Source organism: Myxocyprinus asiaticus, chromosome 34, assembly GCF_019703515.2.
Source record: "Myxocyprinus asiaticus isolate MX2 ecotype Aquarium Trade chromosome 34, UBuf_Myxa_2, whole genome shotgun sequence".
NCBI classification, from domain to species: domain Eukaryota; kingdom Metazoa; phylum Chordata; class Actinopteri; order Cypriniformes; family Catostomidae; genus Myxocyprinus; species Myxocyprinus asiaticus.
In genome coordinates this window covers 22,858,890-22,885,295 of record NC_059377.1, presented here as the reverse complement: position 1 = coordinate 22,885,295, position 26,406 = coordinate 22,858,890, and the positions used below count along the sequence as shown (strand labels likewise).

Here is a 26,406-nt window from a genome sequence, read left to right as displayed (position 1 = left end):
AAGTGATGATGTCACTTACTTGGAAAAGTGTATCAGTTTTGTGACCTAGAACACAAGACATCTGCCTTACTGTTGTCATGCAAAAGAAACAGACAAATAGCAAGACTTGGCTCAAATCCTGTATGTACCCAATGTTTCATGAGCACAGATGTGTTTTATGATCTTTCTGTGGTCTTAGTCTAAGCTTCTCTACAGTGCTGTGTGTATGCAGTGGGCAGCTGGCTGGAGTAGACCAGGCAACAATCTGCTGAGAGAGTGAGAAAGGGTGAGAGACATGAGGGGATTACTGTTCCTTCATGATCCCACCCTTTCATTTGCTTCTAGACATAAATCTACAACACCTGTCACAGGCTGTTAGCGAGCCACTTATATAGATGTTTCCTGGTTGGAGGTCACCTCGCAGTTCTGCTTTATTTTCGATTTACCTTAATTGTGTTTATACAGGAATGCAGGTCAGCAGCACTAAACATCACCTTTTCTTTTCTTCCAATGAAGAGACACTGCTGATGCCAAGTTTCTTATGTAGAATTTAAATTAGTTTTTGGGTATTAAATATGTTAAGGTGGTAGAGGGAATTTCAGTATTTGACAGTATTTGTTATATGATAGAAAGTTATAGGAATATTAATATCTTAATTTGTGTTAGTAGTTTTTCAGAATAAAGTCTATAACAGTTCATATAATACTGAGCTGAAATGACCAGCATTGTTGGTGGAATGTTCTGGCTTTGATCACATTTGTGGCATAATGTCGATTACAAGAACTTAGTTTTAAGAGCAAAAATTGCTATTAGAGTAATGCACTTACAATGAAAGTACATGGGCCAGGCAATAAACATCAAAATACACGGTTTCAAAAGTATAGCCACAAGACTTGCCATGAGATTAGTGCTATAGAATCACTTACTGACCTTCTCTGTGCAAAGTTATATCCAGTCCTTCAACTTGTCATGTCATTACCATGTAACAACAGTAAACCCACTAAAAGCCAGGAACTTTCACATGATACTATAGATTAAATTACCTTGATGTCACACTACAGGCAACCGCTCTTCTGGGTTATTTTGAGCAGCAGATTTCAATGGTGGATATGGGCCATGCTGCAGTTTCAATATTTATTCAAGCATTATATAATTTTTTTTATTTTTTTTATTTTTTTATGTTAATAAAAGTTATTATAAAAGTATATCTATGGTTTAAAGTGATACATTTTAGTCTTAAATTTTAGTTCAGTAAAATTAATTTTAAGATGCATATGCCACTGCTTAAATTATTGATCCACACACACTAAATAATAATATTTTACTTCAGTGTCACATATTGAATATTCAAACTTAATGACAGACAGTTTACTGTAAGTTACTGCAGTCAAAATCAATGCAAAGACATAATTTTAGAAGTATTACATTATTTTTATTCACATACTGTATACTTTCACAAACAGTTGCCCCTGCCGCACTGCGGTGCTGAAGACAGGGTCCCGTTCTTCCTGTTAGATATTGCATGGCTGTCTTGTACACGCAAGAACGTCGTTAGATCATATTTGGCCTCATATCTGTCATAGCGATTGCACTTTGAAAATGAAAAACAACTGTTTGCAATTAGAGTTTGCACGATTCCTTTGTGAAAAGTCTACCAACAGCAACACTCTACCAACAGCAACTGCGAAGTAAGTTGGTGTTATTAGAGCAGCCGCGATAATAATAAAGGTGAATATCATACATTTTATCAAATCCTGAGTTTGTCCTGATCCCACCGATCCTATGGAAATCTTCGGAAAAGTTTTTTTTTTTTTTAAATGTTTATATATATATATATATATATATATATATATATATATAATAAGAACGATTTTCTGTGGTATTATGCCAAACATGTTTGTCAGAGCTTAACCTGATCTCAACATTAAACTGAATCTGGAGCATTCTATAAGTAACTTAACCACCAGGATGTGTGTGATCAACTAGCTTCACCACACAAACCTTAATGGTTAACAGGCATCACCAGCTATTTTTTTTTATTTTTATTTTTTGTTATTTTTTTTTTGCTAAACAGCATGGTTATGCTGGTCCACAAGCTAGACCAGTAGCAGACCTCCAATATCCAGCATAAACCATCCTGAACTAGCATAAAAATGTTTAGCCTGGAATTAACTGCAAGAGGGTACAACTTACTTTGTTAGCCCTTTTCTAGCCTTGTCTAATACAGCAAATAAACAGCTACTATCTCTTTCCTGCAGGTCAACATGCTTATTGGAATAGTGGTCTTCAACAAGCTCATGTCTAGAGATGGCATCTCAGACAAGTCCAAAAAGCAGAGAGCAGGGTAAGTGAAGGTCAAAATGATGGCCAAATGATAACCATCTTCTTCTGGACTTGCATCTAGTCACTCATTCATCGGCATGTTGAAAGTTTAAAAACATCCTGTCAAACATTTGTTTGAGCAATTTAAATTATGCACTCTCAAACACACATACAGCTACTAAAAGCAGGGCTCGAGTTGAGGGGAGATGCGAGAGGATGCCATCCCCCTTGTTGCAAGAAATACCAAAAAGCATCCCTCTTATAAAATCACCATCCCCCTTACCATCCCCTTTAGATCAAGTGTAATTTATTACTTAGAACTAATCATGCAAGTAAAATATTTAAATAAAATTTTAATACGTTTGATAAATAACAGACTTTAAATAAGAATTAGATTTCGACATGTGTGAGGTTGCCAGATTTCTATAGGTGAAATCCCCAAATCAGATCAGGACACTTGTACAGTTTGGAAATATTCTGCCAGGGTGATGCTTTAGTCACGCAATCTGGCAACCTTAAGCACGCGAGCTCTCTCTCCACTGCGAAAAAAGATGCCAGTTTCCTGAAAAACAGTTTGTAACAGTAGCCTAGTTTCCATCCACTTTTCGCGCTATTTTTTATCGATAAAGTGAAAATGCATTAAAAAAAAGTTTGTTAAATTCGCCGTCTTCTGCCTGTTTCCATTCAAATGGTATTTTATCAATAAAAATGGTGTGCATGATGACGTCATGCTTAAAAAAACACTTTGTCGCATAAGTTTTGCTTTATCGCAAAAGAAATCTGCCCTTAAGCCGTTTCCATACAGAAATGTGTGTTTATCTCTAATTGTATACCTTTCACCTCCCAGATGTCCCTATTTTTTTTTTCCTCCAAAGTTTTGGTAAAATGGGGAGAGTATTATGGTGGCCGTGAAGTGCAAAACAAAACAGGAAATCTGAAAACACAATGGCAAATCCAAAGACAAAATAACAATTCAGAAACACATCAACAAATCATTCAAAATGTTTTTAGAATTGTTGTTTTGTTATGCACTTCACGGCCACCGTAGAGTATTGAGACAATTCACTGAAATTACACAGCTTACTGTCATTTTAATTTCACAAATAATTGCAATCAGAAGACGAGGAATTGCAATCAAAAGGGAGCAGTTGCCCTTCTGATAGGACTGTAATATTGGTCCTGATGTTGCACCTCTCGCAGGTTGCCACCAGTTCTGACCCAAAAGTGAATTGTCATGACCCTGTTCAAGCTGGCAACCTGCACCAAGCAGTGGGGGAAATTTTCGGTCTTAGTATAAGGACCATCCATCCATGTGTATATGCTGTGTGCACAGCTATTAAAGAAAAACTGATGCAGTGTAATATCAGGGTTTACATATGATACATTCCTGATATTCAATAGGCTATTTTGAACAATCATATAATCTAAAGCATCGCCATCTCAACTGCATTATGTCTCGCATATTTGTCCAGCAACTTTTAATGACCAACTGAACTTGATTGTCATCTAAAATTAATTTTAGCATCATAATGCAATTTACATTTTCTGAAGAAGCTCAGCAAATGCAATCCGAGGTAAAGAGGGTTAGATTTAAAACATTTAAAACATTTAAAATGTTCAAAAGCTAATTTTCTGAAATTGAACTCTGCATTGGACAAATAGTTCTGATAGTTTATAGTCTTGAAAAAAGTGTAGAACATTCTGAGAATGTCATTCAGCCGACTTTTTTCATCTACAGAACAGGGTAAGGCTAATTTAAGTTTGTGTAAAGAAAAGGCATATATAGGTCTAAAAATATATATTTTTTTCTATTTGGTAATTATTTTTTTTAATTAATGTTTTATTCATTTGGTAATTCATTTAGCCTAATTGAATACAGGGAATTTTGCTGTATTTGTTTTCAAAAGTATAAACAATATTTTTTTAGAATTTGGCTATATGTTAGTGTTCCAAAAAAGCACACTGAAGTTTTTCTCCTAATATTGTGTATTTATTTTTAATTTAAAACATCTTTGTGCATAGAAATGTTTTTTTTTATTTTTTTATTTTTTATTTTTTATTGTGGGCTAATCCCACAACTGCCGTCTGTTATTTTGAATGGTGTGGAAAAGCAACTTTAATAAATACACGGATGACTACCGTGATTAAATTAATCACAAACAGTGGCCATTCATTTGTTCTCTGTGCACTTGTCCATGTGCATGATACGAAATATTTGTGTTGGCACTCCTGGAAGTGTCATGTTTGCAGCATCAGATCTATATGCCGTTAAGATCAATCTTACAATAAATTAGCTTTCAAGGATGTATTCCGTCATCATGATTAATACAGGCTAGCGATTGGGGTAAATTCTGTCATGTGACACTACATTTTTGCGTTAATGGCAATTTTCTTGTCAAAAAATGTTTCCAAACCAGTTTTTCGCGACATTTGAAGTATCGACATAGAGTTTATGCGCTAGAGTTAAATGGAAAAATATTATGTCGACACTTGTGAAATTTTAGCAATAATTAGCATTTCCATCAGCTTTTTTCACAAAAAATCCTTGGATGGAAACATAGTTATTGTTCATATAAGGAGAAAGCAGGAGCCAGGTGATCAGTCCACGTACCGTGTTTTATTTACACTCTCAAACAAAACAAAAAACAGCCTTCCAGTGGCAACTTAAACCTGGCTTTCCTCCACACACACTCTAACTCGACTTCAGATGCACCGACACACGCACAAAGGACAGGTGTGTCAGTCTCTCTCTCCCTCTTCTCCGGCATCTGGCTTCCTTTTAAACTCTTCCGCCCACCCACTATAACAAGTAGCAGGTGTTAGACTCATTATAAACAGATGACAATCCTTATCGTTCTCATCTCCCAATCTTGCTCTCCATTCACACACTAACGCTCAACCACACCCCTGCCACCTTACAGTTATGTTGAGTTTGCGATGAGTTGACTTGTCCTTCCTAGTGTTCACATGAAACTTACGGCACAAGTTTTCAAATGTTTCACACACTTTCAAAAATGGTCAAGTAGTAGATTGGAGTAGAAAAAAATGTGTGTCTGCAAAAATGTTGGCATGGCTAGCGCAGAATATTATTTTATTGTTATTTCTTAAATAAACAGTGAAACAATTGTTTTCCCCTTCTGTCACTCACTTGACGTTGTGTCGATGAAGTGACATTAAGGGTCACTCCTGGGAGCCCCAGACATCTCTGATCTTTGAGAAAAGACCAATGAGAATTGACGAGTGGAATTGCATGCCACTCCCCCGGACATACGGGTATAAAAGGAGCTGGAATGCAAACACTCATTCAGATTTCTTCTTCGGAGCCGAGTGGTTGTGTTCATTCAAGCTGAACTACTACTGGTCCATTCATCTCTCTTGCTCTCACGAGCTGTTGGTCTTACGGCGCATTACAGCAGTTTTCCTCCTCTTGCACCGGCGTTGTGCAGAGTACATCCCTGGGTGCTTCAACAGCGAGGAAAAAAAAGAGTATATTTTCTCTCTAAAAGAGAATATTTCCAAATAAAAGCATCTTTATCAAGATGCCTTTTCGTTTTTGTATCCTTCCTGGTATACAGGGTGACGAAGGTCACGGCACGGTCTCTCGGGCAGGCGATGTCCACCTTGGTGGTCCAGCAACGGCACCTTTGACTGACAAGAGGCTGACAAGGTTCGATTCCTTGACGCCCCCATCTCCCAGGCTGGCCTATTCGGTGACGCCGTCGGAGACTTTGCCCGGCAGCTTTTGACGGTAAGGAAGCAGACAGAGGCCATACAACATATCCTGCCCCGGCGCAGCTCAAGGCCCCGCACCCCGTCTGCTCATCGCCAAGGGCGTCCCCCTGCGGAGGTAACAGGAGCCCCCAGTGGGCTGGCCCCGGCGTGGAGCTGCCCGCAGGAAACAGACACCACCCGTCTCACGGCCGGCCTCCAAGAACCCGAGGAAGGCTTTTAAGCGCCCCTGAGACGGGCAGCCCAGGAAGTCAGGAACTCACCCTTCAGGAGCTGGTAAAGAGACCACTTCTTCCCCCGACAGAGGGTTGGGTGGAGAATCCTTATTTTCCTTTTATTTTGATTTCACCGCACGCCCAACGGGCTGCGGTACCCACTTTGTCAAGAAAAGAGCAGTTCCCACACTTCCTTGCCCTCACAGTCGGTGTTCACGGCCGTCGTTATCATGACTGCCGGACACCGTTTCTCTCTGGCAGGTTCGGCACCCCGGAGGCGGGACGCCCGCCCCCGCGCACCAGCTGTGGCACAAGTCTTCTCCCAGTGTGATGGTCTCCACGGGTCACGAGGATGCACTTCTTCCTCCCCCATCCCAGGCCGTTCTGGGGGTAGTCACAAGGAGCCAGGTAAGTGCTTTGATGTCCTTAGACTTGGCACGGCCACAAGTGACACCTCAGGCTCTGCCCCATCGTGAGGCCCCATCCGCCGGTACGTCCGACATGGTTGTTCCCTTGCTCCCCCTCTCACGGAGCTTGGGGGCATGGCTCGTGCTCCCCAACCCGTCGCGTTGGCTGTTCAGGACTGTCCGACTCGGCTATGCCATTCAGTTCGCCAGGCGTCCGCCCAGGTTCAACGGCGTCTGCTTCACTGTGGAGAAAAGCGAGGACGCCGCTGCCTTGTGCGCGGAGATCGCGTCCTTCCGTAGGAGGCTGTTCCTCCAGCCGAGATGAAGAAGGGGTTTTATAGCCCCTACTTCATCATACCCAAAAAAGGCGGCGGGTTGCGGGCAATTTTGGACCTGCAAGTTCTGAACCGGGCTTTGCACAGACTCCTGTTCAAGATGCTGACGCAGAAACACATTCTAACGAGCGTCCGTTATCAATATTGGTTCGTGTTGGTAGACCTGAAGGACGTGTACTTCCATGTCTCGGTTTTACTTCGACACAGACCCTTCCTGCAGTTTGCTTTCGAGCGCTGGGCATACCAGTACAAGTTCCTCCCCTTTGGTCTATCCCTGTCACCTCGTGCCTTCTCAACTATCTCGACAACTGGCTGATCCTAGCTCACAGCGTTGCTGTGTCTGGTGCGTGCTTTGCACATCTGCTTGGATCACATGTAGAGCTTTAGAAGCTCCGAGCAGCTCTTTGTCTGCTTTGGGGAACAGAGGAAAGGAAGCGCTGTCTCCAAGCAGAGGATCGCCCACTGGGTCATTGATGCCATCGCTATGGCATATCAGGCCCAGGACGTGCTCCCCCCCGTAGGGCTGTGCGCCCACTCTACCAGGGGTGTAGCGGCCTCCTGGGCTCTGACCAATGGTGCCTCTCTAGCAGACATTTGTAGAGCAGCAGGCTGGGCAACACCTAACACCTTTGCGAGGTTCTACAACCTCCAGGTTGAGCCGGTTTCGTCCCGTGTGTTGTCAGGTTCAAACAGGTAAATCTCGGGATAGCTGGCCGGGTGTACCACTTGTGCATAGCGCCTTTCCCCTCCCTTGAGGTGAAGACGTGCGCTCTTTCTCCCAGTCGCGTTCACAAAAGTGTGGACCCTGGATGTCCTTCCTCCTTAGCCCTGTGGCTGGCGAGTTTTCGGAGAAACTCACCGCCAGCCCAGTACATGTGCTAATTAGGCCCTGTAATGGGTACCCCATTGGTAACCCCATGTGATGTATTTTCTGCAAAGTGGTTTCCCCATTGGTAAACCGCATCTTCCTTGGCCAGATGCCCATCTGCCCCGGGTCACCGTGTCTATAGAAACTCCTCCCCTTCGGGTAGGACCTACCATGGGACCCTTCCACATGACGTGCTTCCGACTGGACTCGGTAAGACCATGAGACGTATTTCCACTTGAAAGCCGGGTGGGGTGTGGTCTCCGTGGTGTCCTCCTCTTTGGAGGGACACCCCCCGACATGGACCTTATATGGCCCCCAGCTGAACGATTTTGTTCCTTTTGGGGAGAAAAAAAAAGATAAAAGGCCATGGCTGGGCCGGCCGGTCCTCATTTTTTTATGCAGTTGACTTGTCCCTGAGGTGCAGGGGACCGTTTGATGCCCACAAGAAGGTTGGGGGAGGTTACGTGATGGCCAGGTGCGCTGGCTACGAGGCACACAGAGGTTCTGCCCATCTCCCCCGCTAGTCCATGTAACACAGTTCAGTAGTCGTGGCGTTTTGTATAGGGACCCCTAGTGTCAGTTCATCAACACAATGTCGAGTGAGTGACAGAAGGGGAACGTCTCGGTTACTGTCGTAACCTCCGTTCCCTGATGGAGGGAACGAGACGTTGTGTCCCTCCTGCCACAACACCGAACTACCTGCTGAATGGGCCGGGACCTTGTCTCGGCTTCTCAGTGCAAAACCTGAATGAGTGGTTGCATTCCAGCTCCTTTTATACCCGTATGTCTGGGGGAGTGGCATGCAAATTCCACTCAGCAATTCTCATTGGCCTTTTCACAAAGATCAGAGATGTCTGGGGCTCCCAGGAGCAACCCCTAGTGTCACTTCATCGACACAACGTCTCGTTCCCTCCATCAGGAAACGGAAGTTACGACAGTAACCGAGACGTTTATGTTTATGTTGTTTATGTTGACCATAAAAACCATAAAACACAGTAAAAATAGTGTTTTGTCAGTATTTAGTTTGCTGAGATAAACATTGGCACTGAGACTATTTAGTGTAGAAGGGCCACTTCTATTAAAATGAATGGGAGAAATCGGAACGCCCAGCAGTCAAAGGATGTAGAAAGGAAGATGCTTAAAAAGTAATTATTTTGACATTTTTATGAAAAGGCACATTTTGTTCATGTGGTGTAACACTGGGAAAATGTCTTGATATTTCAAAAATTCATAATATATATATATATATATATATATATATATAAACTGTAAAAATTTGCCTGAAAACGTTTTGGGAAATTAATGATAAAGTTGTTTATAATCTCATGTATTCAAGGTGCAAAGAAAGTATTATAATACTATTACTTAATGGTTACACCACATGTTTTTTTTTTTTTTTAGAAAATGCTACAAAGACTAGAATTAGTACTATGCTTGCAGAGTTTTAAGGTTGTGTATTCATGTCAATTCTGTTGTAAAAAGCTAACTTTTCTCTAGACGCTGACCCTATTTGGCCCTCATTTCCATATTTCCACAAGTCCATGGCATAAGGCTGTGCTTTGGTTTTCTTTATGGTCTCAATCAGCCATCATCAGCCTCTCAAAATACACAAACAAAAGGACTATTAAAATCGAAACAAAATGCTTTGACATAATAAGGCATGACCATCTGAGTTTGCAGCCAGGCGTAGAAAATCTAATCAGTGAATTTCGTTAAGCATCTGAAGCACAATGAACAGATGGATTCTCTGCAACCATTAGATTTTTAAGAATGAATAACCGACAATCAAAAAAAAAAAAAAAAAAAAAGCATTCTTAATCAGCATCTTTGTCTTGTTTGCCAGAAAAAAGAAAAAGAAAAATCGAAACATCCTTTTAACAAGATAAGTTTACATGAGAAGCAAAATTGCACGAGGTATTTTTTCAGACAATATAGATTTAATATAAGGCTATTTTGTCTTGTTCTGCAGATTTTTATCTTGTTTTAAACCATGTTCTTACCATATGCAAAAAAAAAAAAAAAAAAGCTCTTCCATTGAAATCCCTGTTTTTGTCCATAGCATTCACAAATGCGTGAAGCGACAGGACATTTTGGGAGGAATTTGCTAAGAACGAACTGCGCCCTGTAAAATATCAGTTATTTGCATGGGCTGTGTGTGCTGGTTTTTGCGTCCAATTCACTAAATGGAATTATGCAGATCAGGCAATGGTGCAAAGAAACCCACAAAGTGCTGCTGAATGCAGTTTGCAAGTGCAATTTCTATCTTATGTGACGTTTCTGATTGCTATGTATCGAAGCCGACCACCACAATCTGACAAAATCTGTACAGCATCACTCCCACTACTTTGATCCAAACACCTTAATCATCTCTTTAACTTGCCAAAAGTGTACTTAACTAAACAGCGCATCTGGATACATGCCAGGTTATAATGCTATTCTTCATCATTTTATCATTATTAGATGAATTACTCCTGACATGATTGATGTACAAAAGGTAAACAAACACCTTATTGAAACACAATTTTGTTACCGCCTGCTTTGTGGTTTGGTGGTAATAGCGCAATGTAAATTGCGGCAGGCAATTTTTGTGAATGAGGCTAATTTATATAGAAAAGAGACGTGTTTTCGGCAGAAATGATTGGCAATGACTTTTAAGATGTAAATACTTAAGACGCAGTGAAGTTTCAGCGCTGACTGCACCCAGTGACTATTTAGCAGAGACGGTCACTTCTATTAAAATGAATGGGAGAAATTGGAACACCGAACAGTCAATGGATGTAGAAAGGAAGTCCCGCCTTACAGGTAAACGAGCCAATCACCTTTTAGATACAGACATCGCCTGTCAATGAACTCAAAAACACACATGCGCATTAGCTATATATATATATATATATATATATATATGTTTTTTTTTTTTTTTTTCGTAATCTGAGTTAAAGAAGCACAATTTATTTGACCAGTGCTGTCAGATTTTACTGCTGATTTGATCATCATGTTCTTTCATCGTAATCCTGACCAACTGTTTTGGAGATTTCGGTCTTTCCCCATTCAAGTAGATAGGAGCTGCTCTTATATGCTACTTATTTACATAGAAACAAATAGCTGTCTGATAGCATTCCAAAGTTGGCCATCAGCAGACTGTCTAGCCAGAAAGACATTGATTGCACATGCTTGAACTAGATTGCGGGTAATTAATAATATGTTTATTTTTTGTATTATCATTATTTATTTTTCAAGTGAATAAGGCAGGTTTTTGTGCTGAAATATCACGCAAAAGATTCACAACTGTTTAGTGAATTCGATCAGTCACTTGGTTTGTATTTCTGCAGCATTGCACTGTGTAGCACAACTCAGTGTGAAATCTAATTGGTCCAAAATCCTGCTCCAGATAACTTAAACATTATATTTCTTCTGATTGACTGAGATTGTGATACGTCACACAGCAGTTTTGCGTTCAGTGTGGACAGACAAATAATTTGTTGCTAGAAACTTGCTTTTCACTTGGTTTGGTCTGTCATGTAAAGCTTCGGTGTAAATATGTTGCAAAATGACAACTGCAAAAAGTGACGAGGGACAGGAAATTCTGTCGATAGTTATATAGCCTATGTATTTATGTGGCATCGCACTGGGTAGCCCCGGTCATTGTGAAATTTCACTGGTCAAAAATCCAGCTCCACATAACTGTCATTAAACGTTAAATTTATTTTTATTGGTTGAGATTTCACGAGAACATGAGTCACATCGCGCAAATATGAGTCACATCGCACAAATTTTTCGCGTTAAATGTGGATACATTTATTGTCACTGGAAACAAGTTTTCTGATAGGAAATACACTGCCGTTCAAAAGTTTGGGGTCACTTGACTGAAATGTTTCACGTGATCTTAAAAACCTTTTGATCTGAAGGCATATGCTTAAATGTTTGAAATTAGTTTTGTAGACAAAAATATAATTGTGCCACCATATTAATTTATTTCATTACATAAAAAAAAAAAAAATAAAAAAAATAAGTTTTTGAATTGGATGACTTGGACTGAATAATAATAATAAAAAAAGCAGCCAATAAGTGCCCAGCATAGATGGGAACTCCTTTAATACTGTTTTAAAAGCATCCCAGTGTGATACCTCAAGTAGGTGGTTGAGAAAATGCCAAGAGTACATTTCTGCAAAATCTAAGCAAAGGGTGGCTATTTTGAAGATGCTAAAATTTAACGTATTTTTATTTATTTATTTTTTGTCACAAAATAATTCCCATAATTCCATTTCTGTTATTCCATAGTTTTGATGACTTCACTATTATTGTAAAATGTGAAGAAAAAAAATAATAATAAAGAATGAGTAAGAGACCCCAAACTTTTGAACGGCAGTGTATAACTGTTCCCCTTTAAATTGTTAGTAATGCCTGTTACACTTCAGACACAATTTTTTATTTTATTTTTTAGTTGAGGGGGTTCATTAAAAACTGAACTTTCTGGTTAATGACTTGAGGGAGTCTAACCTGGATGCACCGATCTGCTTTTTAACAATGCCTACACAAATCAGAGGTCCATGGGCGGTATCAGGTGTGTGTGTGCCAGTGTGTGTGTCTCTGCAGCGAGAGATTATCTCACGCTCTTCAGTACTCTTTCTCCTCCCTTAATTTTTTCACACACACACAGGTTCTTCAAACACACACAACACACACACACACACACACACACACACAAACACACACACACACTCACACACACACACACACACTTACTTCAGTGAGCAGCTAAAGAAGGTTGGTCTTTGCAGCTCACATATGCCTCATCTGCTTATTGTCAATGATCTGCAGTCGCATTTTACTGTCTCTTCATTTTCTAATTTTCTTGAATTATTTTACTCATTCACTCTACTATCATGTTGTGACATTCATTACAAATTGCAGTTTCTCATTGCTGATGCTGTACTCTTGACCTTTAATTTTGTCTCTCTCTTTTCTTTTTTCTCTTTATTCTGTGCTCCTTTATATGTTTTTTTTTTTTTTTTTTTTTTTTTTTTGCTATCATTCCATTTGCTATTCCCCTGAAATCCGCACTGAAACATTTTGGTTTTTGTTTGTATGTGTGTACTGAATGTGTGTATATGGATCTGCATGAATGTCTTTTCTGTAACATATTCCTTCCCACCTCCTCACTTCTGCCTCGTGTGTCACGTCCATCTTTTTCCTGTGTGTGTGTGTGTGTGTGTGTGTGTGTATTGGGTCCTGAAGCCCACCGTTGGAGGTGCGTAGCAGGCTGCTCCTGAAATGCTCCAAGTGTGGCGTGATTTCCAGCACGGCCCTGTCCAGCTCAACCGCCAGCAGCGCCATGTTAGTCTCATTCCATATTCTCTCTTTGTCTCTCTCTTTCTCTCTCCATCTCTTTCTTTTTTTCCCCCTCTTTCTCTCTCTAGAGACCAATGCTGACAGTAAGAGAAAGTAGCTCTTCAAAGAGCCACCCTCCACTGTCTGCACACTCCAAAACACAAATACATGCACATGCACACTGAAGGCTGGGCGATATGTCTGATATTCACAATAAATTTGCGAAAATTATTTTTCAATCCTTTTCTGTCTCGTGACTTGAGTGAGTATGAGAGCATTAAGACAGAGATATTTTATTAGCATCTCTGATTTCAACTTCAGTCAGTAGGAAGAATGGCATTTAAGCTGGTAGGTTCGATTCATTTCTATGAACCAATCAACCTGGTCTCATAGAATCAAGTTACTATACCTATATATTTTTGCAAAATGGTTTTTATCTGGCTTGTATGTATCACAGCAGTTTCCTTAGAAATAAACACTAGAGGAGCTACAACAACAATGGCTTGTATTGTATCTTACACAAATTACGAGTAAAAGGGCAGATTATCAGTTCATAAACACTTACTTTTCGCCCTGTTCTCAATACTATCTTACGACATCGAATCACTTTTTCTATTGCGCATGACTTGATAGGCGATACATTTTAACATTTGCATTACATAACCAACTACATTTAAAAGCTTGTTCAAGTGCGATCAAATTGTGTGGTTGCTCAACTGATAGACCATTGCACTTGTGATGCAAAGGACCAGGGTATGAGTCCTGAGAAGTCTACACATGAGCCGAAAGTGTCATAGAAGCACCACAACAATGACGTGGTTGCTTCAGCAATTTAGTTTTTTTTTTTATTACACTACCAGTAGGGTTTAGGGTAGGAAGGTAGGTTTTGTTGAGTTAAAACTTGATGGAACATTAACCTTAAAAACCTAATCTGTTTGGGAGAAAATTTAACTCTCTTTTAGCGCCACACAGTGGACATTGCACCTCGGAACTTCCATGATATGTGTAATGAACCACGTAGTGTCATTTTGCAAAAATGTCATTACAGTCATAAATTTCATGAGATCAGGCTTGAATTGATTCAAAGTTCTGATTGAACAATTTGTTTGCGTCATCATGGGCATCTTAATGTCATATTTTATATATTAAAATGTTTTAGTAAAAATAAATGAAGTAAATACTGCTGTTTACTACTAAGTCATTCATCATTACATTGGTGCATATGAAGGCAAATTATTACATATTCTCCTTGTATTCATTTAGCAAAAAACAGTTTGGAAAACATTTCTTGATTATTTTTACTTTGAATTTTACAGTATTTTACTTACTGCATTAAACATTTTGAGTTTTTTTGTCAAAAATAGCGGTTTGGATAAAGAAAGTCACGCTTTTAATCCATTTCAGTGCCAATTTATAAAAAAAAATAAATGTATTGAATTTCATGAAAAAGTTAAGATGAAAATTGTAAGATTTTTTTTTTTTTTTTGCCCACTATATCACCCAGCCCTATTTCACAAACACAAATACGGAGAGGTGTGCTCTTTGAAGAGGTAAAGAACCAGAGTGTGGCTCAAGAGCCATCTCTTGTTCTTTGAAAAAATTGGACTCATCTGTGCTATTTGATGGAGGGAGTCATGTTATTGAAATGATAATGAAATTAATAATATTGCTTTTCTGTTCCTCTTTCTTTTGTCACTGTTTTTTGTTCCTCATCTCATTCTTGCTTTCTGCATTTCTCTTTGTCTCTGCTTTTGAGTGGAAATATGCGTGTGTGGTACCATAATACAACTTCCATTCATAGAAATTAGTGACAAAATTAAATTACTTCCTAATGGGAGGACCATGTTTAAACAATCCCACCAATCACAGTGCTGAATATAAACAGCATGAACTGCCGCATACCTCGCTTCCTTAGCCATATGCTCCGGCATCCCTACTCCATCCAAGCTGTGCCCTTTTTCTCTAAAATAGTTTTAACTTGAGTTATTCTGGAATTATATTATGTACAGCAGGGGTCTTCAACAGGGGCTATGCTGCACCTGCAGTACTGCAGGGGGGCTGCCAATTATTGTTTTATCTCAAACTAATTTATCTTACATTTCAAAATGTTTCATTGTCTGGAGCACATTAGAATGTATCAAAATTAGCATGTAATGTGCAAATATATGACTTTGTACAAAAAATAAAATAAATAAATTATATATATATATATATATATATATATATATATATATATATATATATATATATATATATATACATACACACATCTCTGTATCTGCCAAGGGAAGGTTAAAGACCCTTGATGTACAGTCAAATCTGTCTATCCATTTCCACATGGCGATGTTCTTAATCATTACATGAGCATGACAACTTGCAAAGTCATGTTTTAGATTTGCACTGGTGCAAATACCTCTTGCTTCCTCTCATTATTTTTCTCATTCATTGCTAATGAGTAGAGAAAGCATCCCATGTCAGTCACTTGCAGGAGACTGAGTCAGTGCAGCGTGAACAGGTTAAATTGATGCCCTGCTGAGCTGAGCCGTTGCTTTGCTGAGCTCAAACAGACAGCCCTTATTGATACCTGATATTTACCTAAACATGTTCTGCATGATGCAGAACAAAAACACTCCTTTAGGATTAGCAACATATAGGAAATGTAGTAAGGAGTGCTATTGTGTATAGTTTGCACTATTAACAACAATTGGTTGGTTGTTTAATAAACTGTCCTAAAGAGACACTGGATTGACCATGTGTGTTTGTGCATTGAAGATAAAATGTGCTATGATCGCATGATCAATTAATGGCATTTGTTCATTTCCTTTAATTCCTTACAAATAAATGTACCATGGTTACCATAGTCTCCATCAAATAATGTAGTTAATACAGTTATTGCTACTAGTGTAGAATAAATTCAACTTGAAGCCATTAGCATCAACAAATGGAATTGCAAAAAAAAAAAAAAAAAAGAAATATATGGGTTTCCCCAACTTCCACCGTTTTCCATTGGTCGACAAACAGATAGTTGTGGACCAAACTCCCGTAATTGGATGAGCAAATGTTGCTGTGTTGGGCTGGTTGGAATGCTCAAGCAAACAGAGCAACATTTTGATGGCCCCACAGAGCCACAGTGTTTAGACTTTTTGAGGAAAGCAACCTTTGAATGCCCTACTTGCAGTCTGGCGGAACTACAGTATGTTAACAATGGTACATTTCTGTTGAGATTCTTATATCTCAATACTCTATTATTCTATATTCTATTGCAACATAACCACTTAACACAGAGCAGGGCTATCAAGTTTCAATATTATCAATACTGCATTGACTCATTCCATATTTACGCTGCATTGACGCTCAGTTACACACTTTTGGTGCAGTTCTGTTTCTAAATCCCATTGACGCTCCCATTACTAACTATAATAGTATATAATAAATTGCAGGTGAAGTGATGTGGCCACCTTGATTCTTGGATGATAATCTGCATTTTGTATTCTTTCTACAGGGCGTCTTTATGGAGCTCTTGTGTGGTTCTTCCCCTGTTGGCGCTCACATGGATGTCAGCGGTGCTGGCTATCACAGACCGCCGCTCCACCCTCTTCCAGGTGCTCTTTGCTGTTTTTGACTCAGTCCAGGGCTTCGTCATCATCACTGTGCACTGTGCCATGCGCCGAGAGGTCAGTGGATTGCAACTGCTGCATGACTATAATAAATAATGCAAACAGCATTCATAGTTATCTTTGTAGCTGAGACCCTGGAGTATTGTTAAATGAGATGTAGCATCATCAGTTTAAGCAATGAGAAATCATGTATAACCATTATTTTAAAGTAAATTTGATTACCAAAATGCATGTACTAAATTTAAACTGATGTCTACATACTCTACATTGCAGTGTTAACTTTGCCTTGGTGTGCCAAAATCTAGCTTGGGCAGCCACCAAACAATTTTCAATCAAGGAAAAATCCTGGGTAGTTTAGTATGTGGGCTTGCATGACTTTTGTCTTCTTGATCTTGCAAATAGCTTCTAGATTTTATTATAATGTTTTGTGTGTAATTGGCCACAAAATAAATTAATTTCATTGTTGTACTACTGTATATACCAGGACAATCCTAGAGGACAATCAGAGGTGTATTTAAATAGAGTTTAGAGGAGGACTTTTATTTGAGTCCATTATTTTAGGGCTCACTTGGGAATAAAAACTTGGCTCGGCCTGCTTCAGCGATTAATATTTTGAAACAGCAAGCACTTCTTTCATGTAATAACGGTGCCTTGTTGTACCAACACAAAGAGGCACCAAACCACTTTCCACATTGGTGGAATGACCTTCCCAACTCCATCCATGAAGCTGACTCACTTTCTGTCTTAAAAACACATCTTTTCCATGAGCACTTAACCTAAAAATAATATATAAATAAATTCTTGTTGCACTATAATCTGTCTTGAATACTAGTATTCTGATGCTAGTTAAACTTTGTAATGCAGCACTTTTCGTACCACTGTCTCCTTAAGATGATTCGCTTATAATGTATTCCTCTTTTGTAATTCGCTTTGGATAAAAGCATCTGCCAAATGAATAAATGTAAATGTAAATAATGGGCTGGTCAGACCGGCCATAATTAAATCAACTGTCGGATCAAACTATAGATTAATGTGGTGTTCCAGTCACAGTGTAGCTTTACCCACAATACAACTGTGCTATGTTTTAATTCTTCAGCATGTTGTAACTTCATGTATTGAGGAAATCACAATATGCAGCTTGACTTCGATGAGGGAGAGAAAAAAATCTGTTCTAAATCGCTAAGCCATATTTGTTAAATCAATATCACAAAACCAAGGGATTAGAGTCAAATAAATCCTGGTATTATTTTAGTAAATATATGAAAATCCCTGCCAAGGATTTGGTGTAATCCCTAATAGCTTTAGCAAAACAAGAGAGTGAAGTGTGGTCCCAGATTCTTATGCTATATATGTGGTTTGATGTGTGAATTACACACTGTTAAATGGCAGAGCCAACAATAGAAAGGCAGCTATCTTGATTAGCATAGAGGAATTAGAGAGAAAAGGAAGGGAATAGTTTGTTCCCATGCATTAGTGAAGATAGAAAGTCTTGAAGGCACGCCACTGGGTATCGCTCTGATATGTCTACTGCTTTGACTCAATAGGCAATCATCTATAAACAAGCACTGAGAATAAGACTGTCTCTGACTCTCTCTCTCTCTCTCTCTCTCTCTCTCTCTCTCTCTCTCTCTCTCTCTCTCTATCTATCTCTGTATGTGTCTGTCGCAAAGCAGCCTAGTACAGTATTCCTGCACATCGTAATTTTAGTTGTAGGTAGGGAGGGTGCAGACTTATTAAAGTTGCTGGTCCAGGTCAGAGAATAGTGATGCAGCATGATATCTCATGCTCAGTTGAGTAGAAAGCGAAGGGGTGTACTAAACAGTGCAGAGAATGTGCAGTCAGTGTAATAAATAAAGTATTTCAAGACCATATGCTAGAGGCTATAACTAGGACACAAGCAGATGAAAGTGTAATTTGTTCATAAACTTTGCGAACCATAAAGGTCATGTGCAACATGTTGTACTGTAATAAATGTGTCTCAAGTGACCACTTGTGATTGGATTTCAAGGGGATAGACTGATTTCATGACAGCATACCAATATTTTCTGTGAAGTCTTGTGCATGTACATACAGTATATTTATGGGATTTTCTAAAGTGTTGGATTCAGCATTTGAAACAGTTGCTGTAACAGTTTAAAATTTAGTTTTGCGCATTGATTTCATGTTATGCAAAAGAGCTGACCTTCAACATTGTCCAGAATGCATTGGGACACATCTATGATTACACTACAAATGTCCTTCCAAGATGATTTTCTGACCACTTCCGAATGTGGCTTGAGTGATTGGATCTTGGATCAAAACACTGAATCCTCATTTGCACATGTAAACTGCTCTTTCTGCCTGTGATCAATCACCTGAAATGTATGTTAAAGGGACAATGAAAATTCTGTTATCAGAGCCCAAAATGAAATGTTAGACAGAATGCTAAGGACTGAAAGCTGCAGTCAACATTTCTTTGCATCTTATTATATATATATAATTGTTGTGGTCAACAAATGCTGGTGTGATCAGAGGAACGTACATTTTATCAGGTCTTTCTGCTCTCCTGATCTGGAATTTCTCATGCTTCTTTGTCGACCATTCTGGCTACCGAGGGAATTCACAGCGGTCATTATCACAGCTGTGTACATCCCTCCACAAGCCGACACAGACCGGGCACTCAAGGAACTGTAAGCAAGCAGGAAACTGCGCACCCTGAGGCTGCATTCATTGTGACCGGGGACTTTAACAAAGCCAATTTTAAATCAATCGCACCCAAATACCACCAACACATCAGTTTCAACTCATGAGGGGACCGGGTTTTGGACCATTGCTACTCTCCCTTCCGGGATGGCTACAGATCCCTCCCCCGCCCACCATTTGGCAAATCGGACCACCCTTCCATTCTGCTTCTGCCAGCTTACAGGCAGAAACTGAAACAGGAAGCACCAACCCTCAGAACGATCCAGTGCTGGTCGGACCAATCAGACTCTACTCTACAAGACTGTTTTGATCACGCGGACCGGGAGATGTTCCGGTCCACCTCTGATGATGGCATCGAGGTGTACACTGATAGCGTAACGTGTTTCATCAGAAAGTGCGTAGAGGATGTTGTTCTGACCAAAAAAATACGGATCTACCCCAGCCAGAAGCCGTGGATAAATAGCGATGTTCTAGCTGCACTTGATGCGCGGACCTCCGCTTTTAATTCTGGGAATGCGGAGGAGCATAAACAAGCCAGTTATGCACTCCGCAAAACTATCAGAGCAGCCAAATGCCAGTACAGGGATAAGATTGAAGGACAGTTTAACACCACCAACTCTAGGAGCATGTGGCAGGGAAATAATATCATCACGGACTTTAAAGGGAATAAAAACACCGCTGAATCTCTCCCGGATGAGCTTAATACTTTTTATGCTCGTTTCTAGGGAAATAACACCGCCCTCGCGGAGAGAGCTCTTGCGGCGGAAGCTACAGAGGTTAGTTCACTCTCCGTCTCTGTAGCGGATGTAACCCGATCCTTCCGATGGGTGAATATCCGTAAAGCCGCGGGTCCAGATGGCATTCCAGGCTGCGTCATCAGAGTGTGCGCGAACCAACTGGCTGGTGTTTTTACGGACATTTTCAACCTTTCCGTCTCCTTGTCTGTGGTCCCCACATGCTTTAAAACGTCCACCATTGTGCCTGTACCAAAGCAATCCAAAATCACTTCCTTAAATGACTGGCGTCCTGTTACTCTGACCCCCATCATCAGCAAATGCTTTGAGAGAATTATCAGAGATTACATCTGCTCTGTGCTGCCTCTATCACTGGACCCATTGCAGTTTGCTTACCACAACAACCGCTCCACTGATGATGCCATTGTATCTACAATACACACTGCTCTCTCCCACCTGGAAAAAGGAACACTTACGTGAGAATGCTGTTTGTAGACTACAGCTCAGCATTCAACACTTCACACAGCATTCACATTCAAGCTTGATGAGAAACTCTGGGCTCTGGGCTTAAACAGCTCGCTCTGCAGCTGGATCCTGACTTCCTGTCAAGCAGACGCCAGGTGGTTAGAATGGGCAGCAACATCTCCTCATCACTGACCCTCAACACTTGAGCCCCGCAGGGCTGTGTTCTCAGCCCACTCCTGTATTACCTGTACACACATGACTGTGTGGCAACACATAGCTCCAATGCCATCATTAAGTTTGCTGATGATACGACGGTGGTAGGTCTGATCACTGACAATGATGAAACGGCCTACAGAGAGGAGGTGCTCACACTGACACGCTGGTGTCAGGAGCACAACCTCTCCCTTAATGTCAGTAAGACAAAGGAGCTTGTGGTGGACTTCAGGAGAAAAGACAGAGAACACAGCCCCATCACCATCAATGGAGAACCGGTGGAGAGAGTCAGCAGCTTCAAGTTCCTCAGTGTCCACATCACAGAGGAACTCACGTGGTCCGTCCACACTGAGGCCATTGTGAAGAAGGCTCATCAGCACCTCTTCTTCCTGAGATGGCTGAGGAAGTTTGGAATGAACCACCACATCCTCACATGGTTCTACACCAGCACTGTAGAGAGCATCCTGACTAGCTGCATCACTGCCTGGTACAGCAATAGCACCGCCCACAACTGCAAAGCCCTGCAAAGGGTGGTGCGAACTGCCAGACACATGAGGTGAGCTTCCCTCCCTCCAGGATATATATACCAGGCGGTGTGTGAAAAAAGCTTGGAGGATCATCAGAGACTCCAGCCACCCAAGCCATGGGCTGCTCTCACTGCTACCATCAGGCAGGCAGTATCGCAGCATCAGGACCCGCACCAGATGACTTCATGACAGCTTCTTCCCCCAAGCAATCAGACTTCTGAACTCTTGATCTCTCACGATCAATATATATCAGCACTGCACTTTATTAATCATATTATCTTACACTGGACTGTCTTAAATTATACTCTCTTACAACCGACAGCCTGAATGTCAATACAGTACAATACAACCAACTGTATATTTTATATATACTATATATACTATTTTTATTGTATAATGTGTATTCTATATTGTGTGTATTGTATACTGTATATTGTATATTATTATTTGTATATTGTGTTGTGTGTAATTATGTGTATATTTGATATGTAAATTGTGATGTGTAAATCTGTTTATTGTAAATTGGTCTATGTCTCATCACTGTCATGGCTGCTATTTTGCTCGGAACTGCACCCAAGACTTTCACCCACTGTTGCACTTGTGTATATGGTTGTGTGACAATAAAAGTGAAGTGAAAGTGAAGTGAAGTGAAGTGAAGTGAAGTGAGTTACACCAGGAATGCACAATCCCTCCATCAGTGCTCAGACTGTCCGCAATAGGCTGAGAGAGGCTGGACTGAGGGCTTGTAGGCCTGTTGTAGGGCAGGTCCTTACCAGACATCACCGGCAACAATGTCGCCTATGGGCACAAACCCACCTTCGCTGGACCAGACAGGACTGGCAAAAAGTGCTTTTCACTGACGAGTCATGGTTTTGTCTTACCAGGGGTGATGGTCGGACTCGCGTTTATTGTCGAAGGAATGAGCGTTACACCGAGGCCTGTACTCTGGAGCGGGATCGATTTGGAGGTGGAGGGTCAGTCATGGTCTGGGGTGCTGTGTCACAGCATCATCGGACTGAGCTTGTTGTCATTGCAGGCAATCTCAATGCTGTGCGTTACAGGGAAGACATCCTCCTCCCTCATGTGGTACCCTTCCTGCAGGCTCATCCTGACATGACCCTCCAGCATGACAATGCCACCAGCCATACTGCTCGTTCTGTGCATGATTTCCTGCAAGACAGGAATGTCAGTGTTTTGCCATGGCCAGCGAAGAGCCTGGATTTCAATCCCATTGAGCACATCTGGGACCTGTTGGATTGGAAGGTGAGGGCTAGGGCCATTCCCCCCAGAAATGTCTAGGAACTTGCAAGTGCCTTGGTGGAAGAGTGGGGTAACATCTCACAGCAAGAACTGGCAAATCTGGTGCAGTCCATGAGGAGGAGATGCACTGCAGTACTTAATGCAGCTGGTGGCCACACCAGATACTGACTGTTACTTTTGATTTTGACCCCCCCTTCAGGGGCACAGTATTCCATTTCTGTTAGTCACATGTCTGTGAAACTTTTTCAGTTTATGTCTTAGTCGTTGACTCATTTTATGTTCATACAAATATTTACACATTAAATTTGCTGAAAATAAAAGCAGTTGAAAGTGAGAGGACATTTCTTTTTTTGCTGAGTTGTGTGTATATATATATATATATATATATATATATATATATATATATATATATATATATATATATATATACAATCAAAGTGAATGGTGACTGATGCTGTCAGTAAATAATAGTCTGCTTTTTGGATTTCACAGAAGGAATAAACTCATTCAGGTTTGGAACGGCATGAGGGTTAGTAAATTCCTTTATGTGTGCGCTTACCTTTTAATACCAGGTGTAACCGGGACCTTTTCATGCATCCAGATATTCTAATAAAACCTCAGTCATTATCTACTATGTTCCCTGTTGGCAAAAGAGCTCTGATGTTCTTGGTTATAGGAAGACACTGTGCTGTGCTTTCACTTGGTTATTCCGTAGGCGTTTTGGCCATAAATCTGTATGCAAATGAGTGGCATCTCGTTGCTAAGGCTACCCAGTTGTCAGGGGAAGCAGCCTATCATACACTTTTCTTTTCTTTTTTTTTCTTTTTTTTTTTTTTATGAAAAGGGAGTGTCCTCCTTCCTATTGTTATAGAGCAGGGGTATGCATGCGTCTCTGCGGTTATGTAAACACCTCTTGGGGCAATGCATACATTTTCACGATTTTTATGCTTCCCAACTGTTTTATTTCAGATTCTAAAGGATTTCATGTTATAAAATGATTGCAGGGCAAAATAAAGAACAGGTAACAAAAACGTTCAGATCTCACATAATGGTTACACTTTAGAAAAACATTGCGTTAATGAACACAATTGTACATAGATAAACTTTTAGAAGAAAATGTGAGTGGTGCTTACCTTGGCAAAACTCGCCACCACATCAAGGGCCTCGGTACGCTGCCCCAAGTCAAATGAGCCCATCCCAATGTCTCTTTGATGTTCTGGTTCTGAGATATGGCTGGGGAATTTTGCTATAGTTAGGGTGCTCTGGATGGTTGCTAGGGTGTAGCTAGGCACTTGCTTTTAGCAGGTGATACTAAAAGACTGATTGCTGGCTCGAGTCAAATGAGCCCACCCCCGAGTCTCTGTGACGTTCAGATCCGGAGATATGATCACTCTGATCACTGTTCAATGTTAAATCTAAGGGATTTATTTTTGCCAATAGTAATATTGGTACCTTACCTACTATTGTTAGTTCATAATGCATTAATGTATATATTGTTTAATGTTAAAAGTGTATTAGTATATAAATAAGTTAACATTAACCAAGATTAATAAATGCTGGAAAATTATGGTTCATTGTCAGTTCACGTTACAATGCGTTTATCTGATCTTATTTTAAGCAACCTTATTGTAAAGTGTTACGGACATAATCTATTGAGTATTCATATTGTGAGTAGAGTAACAGAGGCTTGAAATAATGATGATATATTTGTTTGGTTACATTGGCCTCACTCTGAGTTGCCCTTGTTTTATTGCTTGTCATTCCATCTCAGGTGCAGGACGCAGTGCGCTGCAGGATGGGTGGCTGCAAAGACGACAGTGAAAACTCTCCGGACTCATGCAAGAACGGCCAGGTGCAGATCATGGTGAATAGCATCCCATTCCATCTCATCTCACATGGGGCACTCCTCTTATCTTAAACAGCACAGCCTGCTGGGTTATAATGTTTCAAATGAGATTTATTTATTTTATTTTTTTTCATGTATTGTAAATAGGAGTAGGTGGCTCACTGAATACATATGTATGAAAATTCTACATTAGGGAAGATTGCTCGTTAAAATCCCGCTCAGGTCCCTTCTTTGCAGAGACACCGTCTATGTTCCGTCTCCTCTGGAAATGTCTCCTCTTTTGTGGAAGCTCTGTGCTATTTCTCCCTGTATTTAGAGAGAATGTGTACTATTGGTGTCCAGGGATTAAAATCAAAGGCTTTCGAAAATTAATTTAAATAAGGACTCTGTTTGAAAATATCACATATTGAAATATTTTTGAAAGATCAAATTAGTTATGAAAATACTTACAAATAATTCTTATTTTCTATTTATAGGTAGTGAATAGGAACGGCAACAAGCATGCCAGAAACATCCTCAGTAGCACATTAAAAATATCTATTTTAGATATTTTAATATTGTTTACCTGTTGCCCTGTAATGATTTGTCCATGTCAAAGACTAGACTTGCATGTAACCATGGTAACTACAGCAGGAACTCTCCAAATGTGCATGTGAATTGGTTTGGATGAGAGGGATAACCACCCCTACTGCTCCGCTCTACCTTTCCTCAACTCACCCCTCACTTTCTCTCTTTCTGTCTCTCTGTCTACCTTTCTCTGCCTCTTCGCTGGCAGAGGTGCCCGCACAGGCCCAGACTCTACAGTCAGGAACAGTGTGGCTCACTCCGATATTCGCCTGTGTGCTGCCAAGGCTGCCACCAAGCCTGCCACGCTCACCCTCCACTAGCCTTGGCCAATCACAATCATGGACACAGTCATAACCACACCCAAACCTTAAACCACAACCACCTCCTTAATCACACCCACTCCCTAAATCACAACCATGTCCATACTCTCAATCAAAACCACACCCACACCCTTGACAAGAATCACACTCATATGCTCAACCAGAACCACATTCATACGCTCAAAACCAGCCATGCCCACATCCTCAACCACAATCAAAGCCAGAACCTGGTCCTGAAGCAAAACCAAACAACCGTACGTCTATGAGATGAAAGAAAATCTGTAATTGTGTGTGCTTGCTTTAGAGTTAGTGCTGTCACTTTTAGAGTGTAGCTGACAGCATAGCGTGAGCATATTAGCCAGCTAATTAGACAAGTGGTTTGCTGTCAGCAGATTTGACTTCAAGTTATTTTGTGCAAAATTGCTGCTTAGTTTCCATTGCTGTGCTGTAGAAGTTTGCCTAGTTGCAGGTCTGTCTTTTTGTCCCTTGTCTTCTCTCTTGCCTTTTCTTTTAAACTTTAACATGCAGGTATATGCACACATACAAGTCACTCTCGCTAAGGTATGCTAAATGTTTTCCACCGTGTAATGCCCAGACTAAAACTTTGTGTTGAACTCCTCTGAGAGTCAGTTCTGTTGGCAGCAGTAGCCAATGCTGCATTCCAATAAGGGCTTGAAGTTAAGAAGAACAGCTCAGGGACAGATATTTTCTGTTTGCCCAGAGGGATGCAGTCAGTTTGCGTCCATTGTATCTCTTTACAATTATATCCTTTTTTTATTCTTGTTTGGAAAGTCAAGCCCAGCTGTGACAGATTGCGGTATGCTAATCTGTTGTCTCTTCAGTACATTGTAATTAGCACTGGTGCAAAGGGATCAGCTTTTTTATTGTAGAGGTGTTGCAGATGTATTGCATTAGACTAGGACTTTGTTGAAACACAGCATGATGTTTGCTAAAAATAAAGTTTAATCTAGGTTTTGTCTTTTTATTCCTTC

General features: G+C 40.4%; 1 protein-coding gene across 4 annotated transcripts in view; it reads left to right on the top strand.

Annotated features, from left to right (window-relative positions):
* The window catches only part of LOC127425319 (adhesion G protein-coupled receptor B2-like), a 327,159-nt gene that overhangs the window by 266,567 nt on the left and 34,186 nt on the right, over nucleotides 1–26,406 (top strand). Inside the window, exons 21-25 of one of the 4 annotated variants that reach the window (XM_051671164.1) lie at nucleotides 2,238–2,323; nucleotides 13,091–13,189; nucleotides 16,686–16,857; nucleotides 24,453–24,545; nucleotides 25,303–25,668. In XM_051671164.1, the coding sequence (XP_051527124.1) occupies nucleotides 2,238–2,323; nucleotides 13,091–13,189; nucleotides 16,686–16,857; nucleotides 24,453–24,545; nucleotides 25,303–25,668 (816 nt within the window). The remainder of the gene's footprint in view (nucleotides 1–2,237; nucleotides 2,324–13,090; nucleotides 13,190–16,685; nucleotides 16,858–24,452; nucleotides 24,546–25,302; nucleotides 25,669–26,406) is intronic. The other 3 variants (XM_051671166.1, XM_051671165.1, XM_051671167.1) reach the window with 3 other exon arrangements.